We start from the raw sequence: 14,812 nt of genomic DNA on the forward strand, positions 1-14,812 counted from the left end.
TGCTTTCTGCAGTGAAAAACATCACAAAAAATTAACCACATGACTCCCAAAAATACATGAAAATTGGAAAAGAATATTTTGTGACCATTTGTGGATGTTATCATCCATTAGCATTTCCCCCGCACACACACCTCCCCACGAAATAGTCTATTAATAGTGGTGAAAAATAAATTAATTAACAAGAAAAGCGAAGAAGCTGAAAATAAAAAGTAATTGGTCAATTCAACAATTTGCTTCTCTGAATATTAAATTGATCTATTGGATGGTTATAGTAGCTTGAACTGAAAGAATGGAAAGAATATTGTCAAGTGTGTGAAGACATTTATATTGGATGGATCGGTTGTGATTGAAATGTCTGGTTGGTTAAGTGATGTTTGTTGTCCGAAATGGCAAGTAATCAATGACCTCTGGCTGTGAGTGGGTGGCGGGGTGGCTAAAATGCACAAAATACATATACATTGAGAGCGAGAGAAAAAAAAGCCCACGCTTTTTCCTCGTTTCTCCATCATCTCACATCCATCGTATATACATGATGTGCGATTGAATATGTTGAGGTTTTCCGGCAACACAACACTGGTATGCTCCCGTTCTTGTATCTTCCTCTTTTACACCATATAAAATTGAATTAGATATTCTCCAGTTGGGGCTTATCATTGCTTTTATTTTATTCGGATTTTTTTAACTGAAATATTTTTTTGGGTGTTTCATCAATGAAACATTTGATTTGTGTTTTCTGATTCATGTGAATATCCATCAAAAATACACAGAAAAAATCAAAAATAATTAATTCTTCTCAATGATTGAATTTGCGAAAAAATAATTTCATCAATTGAAATGATCAAATTTAAATAAAGTAGATTTTACTACATACTTATATTTAACTAGTTTTCACTAATTCAATTTGTCAAAGAATTCTTTTTTGTATTGAATAAAAGTCCAAAGTGTCCAAAGTGAATCAATTCCTTTTGTGAAAATTGGAAAAATTTATTTGTCTTTATGAAACTGTGGAAAATATTAAAATCATCAATTCAAACAGTTAAAATTAATTTTCACACATTAAAAAACAAAAACTTATCTATTTCATACTACTAAAATATTTTTCATTTCCCTGATTGAATCTGCAGAAGATATTCTAATCACCTATTTTAACAATCAAATAAAATTTTAACGGATTGAATTCGTGAAAAAAAAAACATACTTCATCAAATAAAATGATCAAATTCCATTAAAATAAATTTTACTATGCAAATAAGTTTTCCTTAATTCAATTTATGAAAAAATATATTTTGATGAAAGATGAATTTATTTAAATGAAATTTATTTAACAGAATCAACGTTTTTTTTTTTTAGTCATAAGCACATTTTCACAGATTAAATTTTTTGAGGGTGTTATGCAAATTATTGTTAAACTATTAAAGAGAAAAATGCTCCGAATTATGTTGTAAACGTCTTGAGTCTTTTATTTATAAAAGCCGCATTAGTCAGTGGGAAGCCCCTTGAGTTATATAGTTGTGTCGTGCTAGATTGAAAAGAGCTAACAAAGCGGCAAAGAATGAGTGAGAGGAAGACCACAAAAATCCGTATCAGTACTCGAAATTTTTTTTCTTCCACTTCTTTCTGACGAACAGTCTGTGGTGATTGCCGGTGCCTGAAGCATTAAAATGTGCTGGAAATGTCCGTGAATATATTCTCTTTTTCATCTAAATATTACTTGACGTTTTTTTTCTTGTTCCTCCTTTAAATGTGTCTTTTTGAGCTGAAAAATAAATGGTCAATAGTGAGATATATTTGTGCAACACACCTGAAGATTTTCTTGGACTTTCCATCGTCTTCATTAAAATATTTGTGCAGTTTTGAGTGAAATTTTTGGAGGAAATGTCTGTGATCTATGAGTGAGAAAGTTGTTCTGTTTATTCTCTCTGCCAGACATCAAAAGTTGTGGGAATAATATTAAATTTCACTGCTTGTGTTAAATAAAAATGAATCACACTGTGTGTTAACGAGAAAGACGTGGAAGTGCTAAATATCTCACATTAGTAATTCAAGACAAAAAAAAATTATATAAAATTGATAAAATATTATACAAAATTCACTGTATTGTGTAATTTTTATTAGTTGAAAATTACTTCAACTTGAATTTCTCTATTAGCTATTGTACACATCATAATACAAATGAATTATAAAACTTTTGTGGTTTGTAGTGAGCTTTAGACTTCGAAACGAATCACTTTAAAATAAAAAAAAATCAATCAAAAGCCCAAAGAATGTGTCTTAGGCAAGAAGAAATTGCTTAATTTGATATCAAGGTTTTAAAATAAAGACCAATCGTCCGTGTATTTAAATGTGAATATTAATGGTGTACTTTTGGGGGCTTTTTGTTGGTGGAGGAAATGCTGAGAAAATTGGTGAAGCGATAAAAATAATGTGTGCATTACATTTTTTTTTATCTCTGACACTCACCACACTCACATAAAGATATATCAGAACACTACATGATGTGAATTAAATTAAATTAATCTTTATTTTAATACTGTTTCTTCTCATTTAATTTTTCTCAAGTGAAATAGTGTGTTGGGAATTTTATAATTTTTTTCGTGGAATTAAAAAAAATCGATGTTTTTTTTTGAAAATTATATCATAGATATTTTTCGATGTTTTGAAATTTTAACAACTCAGGAGAAACAATTTTATTTGCTTTGTAATATCAAAATAAATTTATTTATAAATCCAAGATATAAAATATTCGATGTTTTTTTATAAGAGAAAGACAACCAAGATATTTTTCGATGTTTTTTTTTCTTTGCGACAGCTTGGATTATAGTATGTATTTTGGCAAATAATGTCGAAATAAAGAAAAATTTCAATGAATTTTGAATAAAAAAATATAATTCGATGTTTTGAATGAGTATTGTATGATCAAAATCGATGTTATTTCTTTCTGATGTTTCGAAAAATATTTGTCAAAAAGATTTATTTTCATACAAAAACTAGGTATTCGATGTTTCTCAGCGTAGATATTTTTCGATGTTTTTCTACTTTTGAAGATTCAGAAAAATTGTCATTTATAGTAAAAATCATTTATTAATTAACACTAATTATAAATCTAGGATATATTTATTTCACATCTCTACATTATTTTATTAAGAAAAAAAAAAGTTTAAAATTTTTGCTCTCAACCCATTTAAAAAAAAAATAGGGTGAAAATTCACCCACATAGGTACTCAACATCGATGTTTTATGGATTTAAAAATATTTTCCGTGCTTTTAAAAAGCTCTATTGATCTTTATTAACAAATTTGTCAATAAAATAAACTAAAGACTAATAAAATCATTTGAAGTGCAAATGATTCTTCAAGGTGAATATAAATTCGTTACCCTGACTGTAGACAAAGAAAACTAATGCTAATAAGGAAACTTTTACACTATCTGCGTGCTTTATGATTTATTTTTTCTTTTTCTCTGATTAAAATAAAACTAAAGAAAAATTGTGCTCTAATCTCTGGTGTACAAGAAATTTAGGAGAAGAAATGCAAGAGAAAAGAAGACAAAGATGATGATGGTGGAGAGAGAAAGGGAGGAAAGAATATAGTTTATATAGGAATGATATTAAACGGAAACTGTGCGTGAAAATTGATATGGAAAAATACAATTTACAGACTCTCATTTAGATTTTTTTATGACTATTTTCCTCTTGCAAATGCTTGTGTGCTATTTGGTGTGTAATATAGTTTAGTTGTTGCTCTCCAAAGAGTATGGAAAAATAAATAAATAAATACAAAGACGTATGAGTGTTGGTGCAATAAAAAAAGTTGATGCTTTTTTTTGGGGGGAGAAAATAAGTGAAGAAGAAGAAAGAAAAAAAAAGATGTCAGTGCCACGAACTTCTTATAGTGGACGTCTCATGTCCGAACATTATTACTTCACAATTCCAGAACTGGAACAGATGGATGATTTGGCCAGTGAAGTGAAGATGATGAACAAGGCGATGTCACATGAAGCGGAAGCAACAGACATGACAACATTTGATGATCACGCGGAAGAGAAGCGTCGATGGCAAGAATATTGGAGTTGGTAAAGAAAATACTCTCTCACACACAAAAAAAATCTGGGCTATATACCTTTTAATTAAGAAGAAAAAAACAAACAAACATTGCCTCTATACAGCACATTGCCGAGATATTTGATCACACTTTAATATTAAAAAAAAAAAAGGACATCATGTATTTTTGTGCCAGTTCATCTAACTTTACTTGTAATGATTGAGGTTTTTTTTCTCTTTTTAGTTCCTTTTTGTATTATTTTGTTATCCTATTTTGTGCCTTTTTTTCTTTTTCTTTTATTTTTTGTCGAATTGTGTGTGTGTGTGTTTCCTTGTAGGACCTTTTTCTTTTTATGGATTTCCCGGTTAACGCACTCTGTTGTCACACATGGGGTTTTCTTTGTGTTTCCTGTGTGTGTCTGTATTTGATGCTACTCTATCTGCCCACTTTCTTGTGTGATATTTTGTTTTGTATGCTTGTGGGACAAAATGTGATTGTTTTTTGCTAGTTTTGATAAATAATGAAGAAGAAAAAGAAAAAAAAGAAAGAAAAGAATAATTTAGAATGTAATCTTTTACAAGAGAAAAAAACAGACGTATTATCTCAATTGTCTTCGAAGCTGCAATTGTCTTGTTCTTTGCAATGATGAAGAAAAAAAAAAGAATTCTCAAATGTGAAAGAGAGAGTGTGGTATAGTATAGACTGGCTCTGAAGAATGGCTGGAAAAAAATGCTGCAATTTTGCTACAAAATGACAAGAATGTTGTTGATTCTTCGTTGACGATAAAAAAAAGGAGGAAAATTAATAATGTTGCTGCTACTTATTTGTTTTTTTTTCTGTGTGCGTATTTTCTTGTAATTCCCCTTTCAGTATACTACAAAATTTTCTCACGTACTCCCACCTGTTTTTTTTTGTATTCTTGGTTTAATTTGCTGTACAAATTGGTAAATGTAGTGAATAATAAAAAAAACTAAAGTAGTTTTTAATACATTAACCCCAAATTGTTTATTTTAATTGATTTTTCTTTTCAAAAATTGGCAATTTAGTTTTTTTCTTTATAATGAATTTATTGGACATAAGAAAAATTTTATTACGACAACTTTTCTGATAGTTTCTTTCTACTTAAAATAAGGCGTAATTAGTACAATTGGTAGAGCACTCAGATCATGTGCAAAAAGTCAACGGTTCGAGTACAGATAGAACCGATAAAAAATTTGTTGAAAAGTTGTCGTTAAAAATTTCTTATGTCTGATAGAAATTTTTTAAAAGTTTAACATTTATATAAAAGGAGTTTATGCATTTAAGGGTTCACAGAGATAAATTAGAGAGTCATAAGATCTCCTACTTAAATCAAAGAGATTTTATAATTTATTCTTTTATCTTTGGAAAGCTTTAAAAATATTTTATAGTAAATATAAAATAGTTAACCACTTAAGTTTGGTTTATTTTTACTTATGAAGCAATTGCTGTAATGCTTCATTGACTTCATTGATAATAAATTTTAATTCATGTAAAAAATTAGTAAAGGAAATTAAAGATCATCAGATCTTATTTATTTTCTTCTTGTATGAAGCAAATGCTTCAGGGATTCACTTAGAAAATTCAGTTTGATATACAAAATTAAAAGGGAATAACACATGAAGCAAATGCATCAATGCTTCACAAAAAAAATTCTTTTAAAAATAGAAAAGAAAATTTAAAGATATTATCCATTCATGAAATGTGTCAATGTGCAATGTGAAAATTCTCTTTGAGATTTTAAAACTAAGGAAGATGAATGATTGAAGCAAATGCATCAATGCTTCACAGAGTAAAATCTGTTGGAAAAAAAAACATTGAAAAGGTTATAAGCTTGAAGTTTAGTGCATCAGAGCTCTATAAAGATTCAGTTTGTAATTTCAAATTAAGAAGAAAATATTGATTGAAGCATATGCTTTGTACATCAGAATGAAGCAAAATAAAATAAAATAGAGGGGGTTGTTTGAATATTTTATGGATGAATTTTTCCTAAATTATCTCAACCGATTTCAATGAAAAATCGAAAAGATTTTCAGGAGTTTGGTTGAATTCTAATTCATTTTCATTCCCTAAAGAACCACAAAATGAATAAACTCCTTTTTTTACAACTGATTTTAGCTATTTGTCTACTTTTGTTTTTTTTTCTCTGAATTATTTCATTGCAGTGAACAAAGTATTATTGGGGCTAGAGCTTCGGTGATGGTGTATGATGATATGAATAAAAAATGGATACCATCGGGAAGTTCATCGGGACTGAGCAAGGTGCAGATTTATCATCATCAACAGAACAACACATTCCGTGTTGTTGGGCGTAAATTGCAGGATCACGAAGTTGTGATCAATTGCTCCATACTAAAGGGGCTAAAATACAATCAAGCCACAACGACATTTCATCAGTGGCGTGATTCCAAATTTGTCTATGGTCTCAATTTTTCCAGTCAACAAGATGCTGAGGCATTCGCGAGGGCTATGATGCATGCTCTTGAGGTAGAAATACTTAAATAAAAAAAAGAATATTTTCTTGAAAGAAAATTAATAAAGAAATGGAGAAGAAAAAATTTTTGACGATGGTATTTATTGAAATTCAGGTGCTGAGTGGTCGCGTGATTCCCACGACGGCACCACCCCAGCAGGGGGTTAATAGTAATACAGCATATGAGGAGGATATGGGCTACAGGACAATGACACGCGAAGACGCTGCTATAATTCAGCAACAACAGCAAATTGTGGGCCAACAAGGAGTTGCGCCCTCACCGCAGACACCAACAACACAAATTCCACAGAGTCCACCGACACCTCAGGGACATCACCGCACCAGCAGGTTAGACTCATGGTAATCAATGTTGTTGTCTTTTCTTTCTCTGCATCCTTCTCATCCCTTAGTAGACACACAGACACGCACACACTTTTCTTCAAGGGAAGAATGAGTCAAAATTGATCTTTTAGACTTGAAATTGTTTTTATTTGAATGAATATAAAATTTAATTGAATGAAATTTAATTTTTGAAAATCACAAAAAAATGTATTTCCAACAAGGGGTGTTTATCTGTCGAATGTTTTGGTTTTTTTCTGGCGAATAATTAGAATATTTCCGAAGATCTGAATATTTTCATTCACATCTCTTACTACAAATCGAATAATTCGAAACCTAAAAATGAATTTAATACCTTTCGGTTTGAATTTACCGTTTTTAGGCTTGAATTTGTGAATTGTGCATGAAAATATGTAAAAAATTGTAGGAATGAATAAAGAATTATTATAAAGAATTATTATTTAGTCCTTTTTGGATTCGAATTTAATTTCTTTTGAGTTAAAATTAAATATTTTTTAGGCTTTTGATACTAAATCTGTTTTTTTTATTTAAGAACTGAAAGCCAAATAATATTTTTTGGTTTGAATTTAGTCATGGGCTGTGTAGATGTCAAAATAACGTCCGGCCCTGCAAAATTATAAAAATAAGAAGAAGAATTTACTCATTTTTAGACTTAAAATTACTTTTCAGCATTTTACACTTTTTTTTGACTTAAAGTAAATACAGGGTGGCTAGGAAATTTGGGCATGATTTTATTCGCGAATAACTTTTGATTGGCGTGAGATATCTGAAAACTTCTGCCACCAAAAGGTGCGTAAACTCAAAAAATTTTATTTGCTTTTTATTTCAAGTCAATATCTTTAAAATTTATAGCCGGTAGAGAAAAAAATGTAAAAGTTACATTTTCTATGGAAAACGATGTAATATACTGGGTTTCATGTCTATTAATCTTCCCAAAATCCATTAAGATGACCCAAAGATCATTAAACAATTGAATATTTGACTAAATTTGAATAAAAGAGGCCTTTCCCGACTTTATGCGACCAATTATTCAAGCATTCTAAGAATATTTCTGAGTAAAAGCAGATATTGCCATCATGGGTAATTCAGCGTTAATTTGACATGAAAAACAGTATATTTGTCATTAAGAAAACGCTTTTTTACGTTTTTTGCTCTAGAAGCTACAATTTTTAAGATATCGACTTGAAATAAAAAGCAAATAAAACTTTTTGAGTTTACGCATCTTTTGGCGGCAGAAGTTTTCTGATATCTCATTCCAATTAAAAATTATTCGCTGTTAAAATCGTGCCCTAATTTCCTGACCACCCTGTATGTTTTAGCTTTCTGCCTCTCAAACTGAGCCATTTTAGGACTAAAAATCAATATTTTGATTTCTTTGATGAATCATCCGAATATTGGCCAATAAATCGAATATTTTCGAAGATCCGAATAATTTCCAATCAATTAGAAAAGAAAATAAATCTCTGGATATTACCCAGGAAAGTTTCGTAAGCTCTAAATAAGTTTTTGAGAAGAAATTGTCTAAAAAACTCAATTCTCAACCAATATATTTTGAAAATTTAGCCCAAGAAATTCTATATAATTCTTCCTTCAATCAATTCTAATCGACTTATGAGAAAATAAAAATTCTTTATGCTATTTTAATGCTTTCAAAATAATTTTTAAAAGATTGTTCAACAAGAAACCTCCAGAAGGGTCACATTTACCCTGTACTCCCCTACATGGTGCATGCACACAGATATTGGATTATGGAGTAAAATAAACGAGGATGAAATATGAAGAAAAGCGAGTTATATTTTTTTAATGCGATTTCCTCTAGCTGAAAAGCCTGAAGGAAAGTTTTTTAAGCAGATTAATAACCGCAGAGAAATCCCCTTCTTCTGAACAAAATTACACAATTTCTTATTCTTTTAATGGAAAGAAAATATTTTAATTATTTTTGTTGATTAAATATTGATTTTGTAGTGAAAAATTGCACGTGTTTGAAGTAATATTTTATCTTAGAAAATTAAATGAAGAGTTAAGTGAATTTTTTTAACGTAGTTAGGAGAATGATTTAGCTGGCATCCCTTGAATTTAATTTACAATGCAAATTCTTATGGGAGAAAAAAAATAATTTGCAGTGCCCCACCGGCTCCACAACCACCCCCAATGGCTCTGGCGCCACAGGGCTACAGTCAAGGTGTTGTGCATCAGCCGCAGCAGGTGGCACAGGTGAATCAGCAAATGGTAACTGCCCAGGGGTATCAGTCACATGCGGCATATGCACAACAACAAAATTCCTACGGAGCCTCATCGAGTGTGGCGCAGCAGTTTAACCAGCAACCCATCTATGTGTCATCGACGCCACAGCAGATGCATCACATGCAGCAGCAGCACAACCAAAATGGACCAATTTACGTGTCATCGCAGGGTGTCCCCGTGGCACCGGGTCTGCCAACGTCCGCAAGCACAACGAATGTGTATGGGCAGCAGCAGCAGCAACAGCAGCAAATTCCAGGCGGTGGGTATGGTCAGAGCAATGGGCAGACTGTTGTGCAACCAATTGGGGGAGGACAAGTGCCAATACCACCTCAGATGCCACCGCAAGCACCACCAATGCCACCAGCATTCGGCGGAGGTGGTGGCGGTGGGGGAATCCCTCAGCCACCGGCAGCACCACCAGCTCCGGGTCCACCGCCACCACCTCCACCACCTGCCCATGGCAGTGGATCCGCAAAGAGTGACGGTAGTGGTCCACCAGGGGGTGGCATGGATATGAGTACTCTGGCGGCACAGCTGCAAAATGCCCGATTGCGACGGAACCAGAAGACAACCCCACCACCAGCTGAGAATAGTGGTAGTAGTACCAGTAGTGGGAGTAGTGGGAATTACGGCACAATTGGACGCACTACAACGGGTATGGCGTCCATGATGGATGAGATGGCCAAGACGCTGGCACGGAGACGAGCACAGGCCGAAAGGAAAGAGGTGAGTTTAAAAGATTTATTTTTGTTGGTAAACTTTGGTAATTTTGTGTTAAACTTGATAAACGGATTTTCTTTTAAATTCCTCTTGGTAAAAAAAAATAAATGGAAGCTTCAAAGAAAATCTGGAAAAATTCAGCAGAAATAAAATTAAAATTTCTGATCAAATTGATTTGAGAATTGAAATGAAGAATGAAAAATTGAATAAAAAATTAAGAAAAACTGAATGAGGAATTCAGCTAAAACCCCAATTTAAATATTCAGAAAAAAAAATGGAAATAAAATTTTATCTGAAACCTAATGAAAAATTCAGTAAGAACTGAAAAAAGAACTTTATGAAAAGCTGAAATAAAAAAAATAGGTAGTCAAAACTAAATTAAAAATAAATTTCAGCAAAAAACTATTTAAAAAAAATTGACTTAAAAATAATTAAAAATTAAAGAAAAGTTAAACAAAAATCTGTTGAAACTTAATAAAATAAATAGAATAAAACTACATTTGAAACTTCAATAAAGAAAAAAAAAGTGAATTGAAACTTTTGCTGAAACTAAATAAAACAATCCGCAAAAAATGAAAAATAAAAATAGAATGAATGAAACAGATAAAACTAAATTGAAAATTTAACAAAATTAACCAAAGATTTCAGGTAGTCAGAAAAAATCAAATTAAACCGAATGAAAATTACAGCAAATAAAAATACGGCAAAAAACTGAATTAAAATTTAAGAAAAATTGTGAAAAAAAAATTTTAAAAAGCCTAAAGAAAAATTCAGCATAGATTTCTTTAGGTATTCAACTAAAACCGATCAAAAATTTCAGTTAAAACTTCTTAAATATTCAGCAAAAAAATAAAAATAAAAAATTTTAGATAAAATTTAATGAAAGATTCAGCAAAAAGTGAATAAAATCTTTAAGTAAAATTGAATTAAAAGTTCAGAAAAAAATTAAATAAAGCTTTTCCTTTGATAAAGTTTCCGTTTAATCGGTAAAGTTTTGATTTTTCAGTTTGTTAATGATTTTTTGATCAATTTTTTTAACAATTAAATTTTGCTAAAAAAACAAAGATTTCCCTAGAAGCCCTAGAACTATTATTGTATTTTATAATCTAAATGAAGATTCGGGAAAGGTGAATAATGGTTCCTATTCTGCGATAAAATAGAATCTTTAAAATTTCAAGAATTTCTTTTGAAAGGAATTGATGCCCACTTATATGAAAGATGATCCTCTATCGCAGAACAATTTTAACCCATTCCATCTTGTAGAGGATCAAAAAACATTGAAGAATCGCGAGAGAAACTCCCCAAAATCCACTGGGATCACATCGAAAAGTGCAAATAAAAATTGTCAAAAAATTCAAATATTGCGACGCCATTTGACGTTTTTTTCCCTATAAAAAAATGTTTGAAAACTTTTTTGTAGACTTGTCGCTCATTTTCCGTGGAGTTTTTTTTCTAGTCAAAATAAATGTTTATTTTTTCGTTTCTGGAGTGATTTCTACATCTGAATCAGGTGATCCACAGCGAAATGAAGCTGAGGGAGGTTAATAGAACCAGCCCTTTGCAAATCAAAACAAATCTTTTTACATTTTTTTGGGCCTCTTTGGCAGTGAGAATTTTAGCAAATCTTACCGAGTTGAATCTCATCCAGCGCAATATACCTGATTCTGATGTATAAATCAATATAGTAGTCAGTATCCGGAAACATTCGACGGAGTCTTCAAGCAAATCATGACCAGCACGGAAGACATTTCGGATATTGCTCCTGAAAGTCTCCTTCTGAGATTGGAACACTGAGCAAGTCCACAAAATCTTCATCACCGTCTTCCCATACAGTCGTGCTCTCGTGGTAGGACCGTCGTCAAAATGACTTCTCCGCGGTAAAACGGCTTCAGAATGAGGAATTTTGCCTTCGCAGTGGGACAATTAGTATCCTACCTTTCCAATAGTACTAATTGTCCCACTGCGAAGGCAAAATTCCTCATTCTGAAGCCGTTTTACCGCGGAGAAGTCATTTTGACGACGGTCCTACCACGAGAGCACGACTGTACATCTTCCCCAAGAGCAATGACTTCCTGGAGCTGACAAAAGTGATTCTCAACTCTCATTTTGCCTCTCAGAGTTCTTTTCTGCAGAATGCCCATGAGGTTTTGCTGGAGAAATTGGGACTTCCGGAAGCGAAAGATTTGCTCCGGCACATTGAAATTGAATCAACGGGCAGTGAACAGAGATTCTATGCCCTCCTCCTTGTTGCATCCGCTCTCGAGAAGGCTGCAATGTCAAGAAAGACATCCGGAAGTCTCATGAAATTATTCACAGCAATAAACTCCCAATGAGTTTGTTTTCTCAGTGCTTTGAGAGTATCATTAGATGCACAGACTTCCAAGGAGCAGAAGATTTCACAGATTCAGATGTAGAAATCACTCCAGAAACGAAATAATAAATATTTATTTTGACTAGAAAAAAACTCCACGGAAAATGAGCGACAAGTCTACAAAAAAGTTTTCAAACATTTTTTATAGGGAAAAAAACGTCAAATGGCGTCGCAATATTTGAATTTTTTGGCAATTTTTATTTGCACTTTTCGATGTGATCCCAGTGGATTTTGGGGAGTTTCTCTCGCGATTCTTCAATGTTTTTTGATCCTCTACAAGATGGAATGGGTTAAAATTGTTCTGCGATAGAGGATCATCTTTCATATAAGTGGGCATCAATTCCTTTCAAGGATTTCTTGATCGCATAAAACGACAAAATATTTCTATTTATATTTTTAAACTTATTCTCTGTTTCAGCCGGACTCTGATGACCTGAACTCGTCACGACGACCGTGGGAGAAGTCAAATACGTTGCCACATAAATTAGGGAATGCCGCTGGGGGTGGTAATTCGTCATCACCAAATGCAAGTGGAGGGAGTGGCGTTGGAGCTGGTGGCCCAGAATCCCCACGACCACAACGAAAGCGATTCGGTAGCGCTTCTGAAGAGACAATCCTAAAGGTTAGTTGACTTAAAAATAAACAAAATAAAAACAAAGAAATCTTGTGTGGTGACCTTTATCAACAAATATCCATTTTCGTGGTTTTTTTCTGTGTTGGTCATTGCAGCAAGTAAATGGCGATGGGCTCTCACTTCCTCTCACAGCAGAGCTGGATAATATTAAGGCTGAAATTCTTCGCGAAATGAGAATTGAAATAAATAAGGCGAAACAAGAGATTATAGAAGGTAAATGAATTCATCTCAATGAAGATTTCTTTTGCATTTTTATTGCAATTTTTACTTTGATAAATAATTTCTTTCTACTTTTATTTTCCACACAGTAATTAAATCGGAATTCAACCGAAGGTAAAAGAAAAAATATTTCAAAGAGGATGATGGAACTGGCGCTGAATTCTACTAAAAAAAAAACAACAGAAACATTGATATAAGTACGCGCGGAAATTTTTAAGGTAAATGTCACAAACAATTTATACTAGCTCTTCTCCATTCTATCGCTGTATTTAAAACAAGAAAAAAAAGTAAGTGAATGTATTAAAAAATATTTATACATTTTATTCGGGGATTTTTGGGCGTGCATGGGGGGATAAAATATGTGTAAGTAAGTAAAAAAAATCGATATTGAAATGAAGCAAAGAAGCGTGAAGATTTTATAAAAGAAAAAAATCCACTTATTGGTGAAAAATTTACAAGATAATGAAATAGTAAAAAAAAAAAGAATAATATATAATTGCGATATAGAATTATAAATAGAAAAGAAGAAAAACGAAATAAAAAAAAATAGACTAAAATCTCTTCACATTGCAAATTGTTTGGGCGGGAATGTGGAGATGAAGGAAGCAAATTGATAAATAAAGACAAAGATAAATAGCATTGAAAAGAAAATTTAAAAAAAAATAACCAATCTTTAGTAGATAAAATGCGTAGAATTGAAAATAAACGATTAACTAACACCACAAAATCTTTTCTGAGGCATTTTGTAGTGAAATGGCAGAGAAAGGAAATAACCCAGCAATAGTCAGAGAATGTTTCAAATTCTTTTTCTTTAGCACAATTTGGGAAAAATAATTATTTTGAGGCATAATACCAAGAAAAAAAATCTTTTCAGTATTCTTTTTGGCATTTTTTTTTCAATTAAAAATAAATTAAGATTGAAGAAAACAACATAATGGTCGGTTTCAATGAAATTGCTATGAAAAAAAAAATTTAGGAATTAAAGCAAAATATTAAAGAAAAAAATGCTCCCTAATTGTATTTTATTTTATAAAGAATCTCATTACAAATCATTCCACAGAAGATTGCATTTTTTTTTGAGTCAGTTTGAAGAAAATCTTTTTGGCAGAAGCGTCAATTTAGAGAAGATTTTAAAAGGTTTTAAGTGTTGGTTTGTTTTGGATATTTCTTGGACTAATTTTAGTTGTCATCTAACTTTGGTTTTTAACAGTAAAACTCATTAAGAGTAGGAAATTTATTTACAAAGAAAAGTCTTAAAGTTTTACTTGACGTTAAGATGAATTTTCACTGATTTTAATGAACATCGAAATGAACAGTAAAACTTGAAAAAAAAACACGAAAATAGTTCAGCAAGAATAAAGAAAAACTGGAAGGGAATTCCATAGAATGGGAAAGATCTTAAAATATTTCCAGAGTACCAAATCAAATTAAAATTTCAGCTGAAATTTAAACGATTTCGGGGGTTTTTTGGTCGCTGAATATAACCCAATATTAAAGTATCTCCACAAAACTACAGAAACCGGTAAAAGGTTCCGCAAAACGTGAAAGACTCCGTTGAAGTTCTGTAGTTCAATGGAAACAAGGAAGAAAAATCCACAGAATGTGAAAGATTTTTCAGAAGCTAAGTGGAACTACAGAAATCGATGAAATGTTTTGTTGAGAATAAAAAATATGAAAAGAGTTCAACGAAAAACTAAAAATCCGAGAAAAGTTTCGTAGAACGTAAACGAATC

At 31.8% G+C, this 14,812-nt stretch overlaps 1 protein-coding gene across 17 annotated transcripts in view; it reads left to right on the forward strand.

Annotated features, from left to right (window-relative positions):
• The window catches only part of LOC129796000 (protein enabled), a 33,685-nt gene extending 20,296 nt beyond the window's left edge, over nt 1-13,389 (forward strand). Inside the window, exons 1-8 of one of the 17 annotated variants that reach the window (XM_055837640.1) lie at nt 1,613-1,674; nt 3,933-4,071; nt 6,224-6,545; nt 6,647-6,891; nt 9,015-9,861; nt 12,645-12,848; nt 12,956-13,073; nt 13,169-13,389. In XM_055837640.1, coding sequence (XP_055693615.1) covers nt 3,944-4,071; nt 6,224-6,545; nt 6,647-6,891; nt 9,015-9,861; nt 12,645-12,848; nt 12,956-13,073; nt 13,169-13,197 — 1,893 coding nt within the window. In that variant the 5' untranslated portion in view covers nt 1,613-1,674; nt 3,933-3,943 and the 3' untranslated portion in view covers nt 13,198-13,389. Of the gene's footprint in view, nt 1-1,612; nt 2,307-3,480; nt 4,072-6,223; nt 6,546-6,646; nt 6,892-9,014; nt 9,862-12,644; nt 12,849-12,955; nt 13,074-13,168 lie in introns of those variants that run through there. The other 16 variants (XM_055837626.1, XM_055837625.1, XM_055837632.1 and 13 more) reach the window with 16 other exon arrangements.
• The last annotated feature ends 1,423 nt before the right edge of the window (nt 13,390-14,812 follow it).

This window comes from Lutzomyia longipalpis, chromosome 4, assembly GCF_024334085.1.
Source record: "Lutzomyia longipalpis isolate SR_M1_2022 chromosome 4, ASM2433408v1".
Classification (NCBI taxonomy): domain Eukaryota; kingdom Metazoa; phylum Arthropoda; class Insecta; order Diptera; family Psychodidae; genus Lutzomyia; species Lutzomyia longipalpis.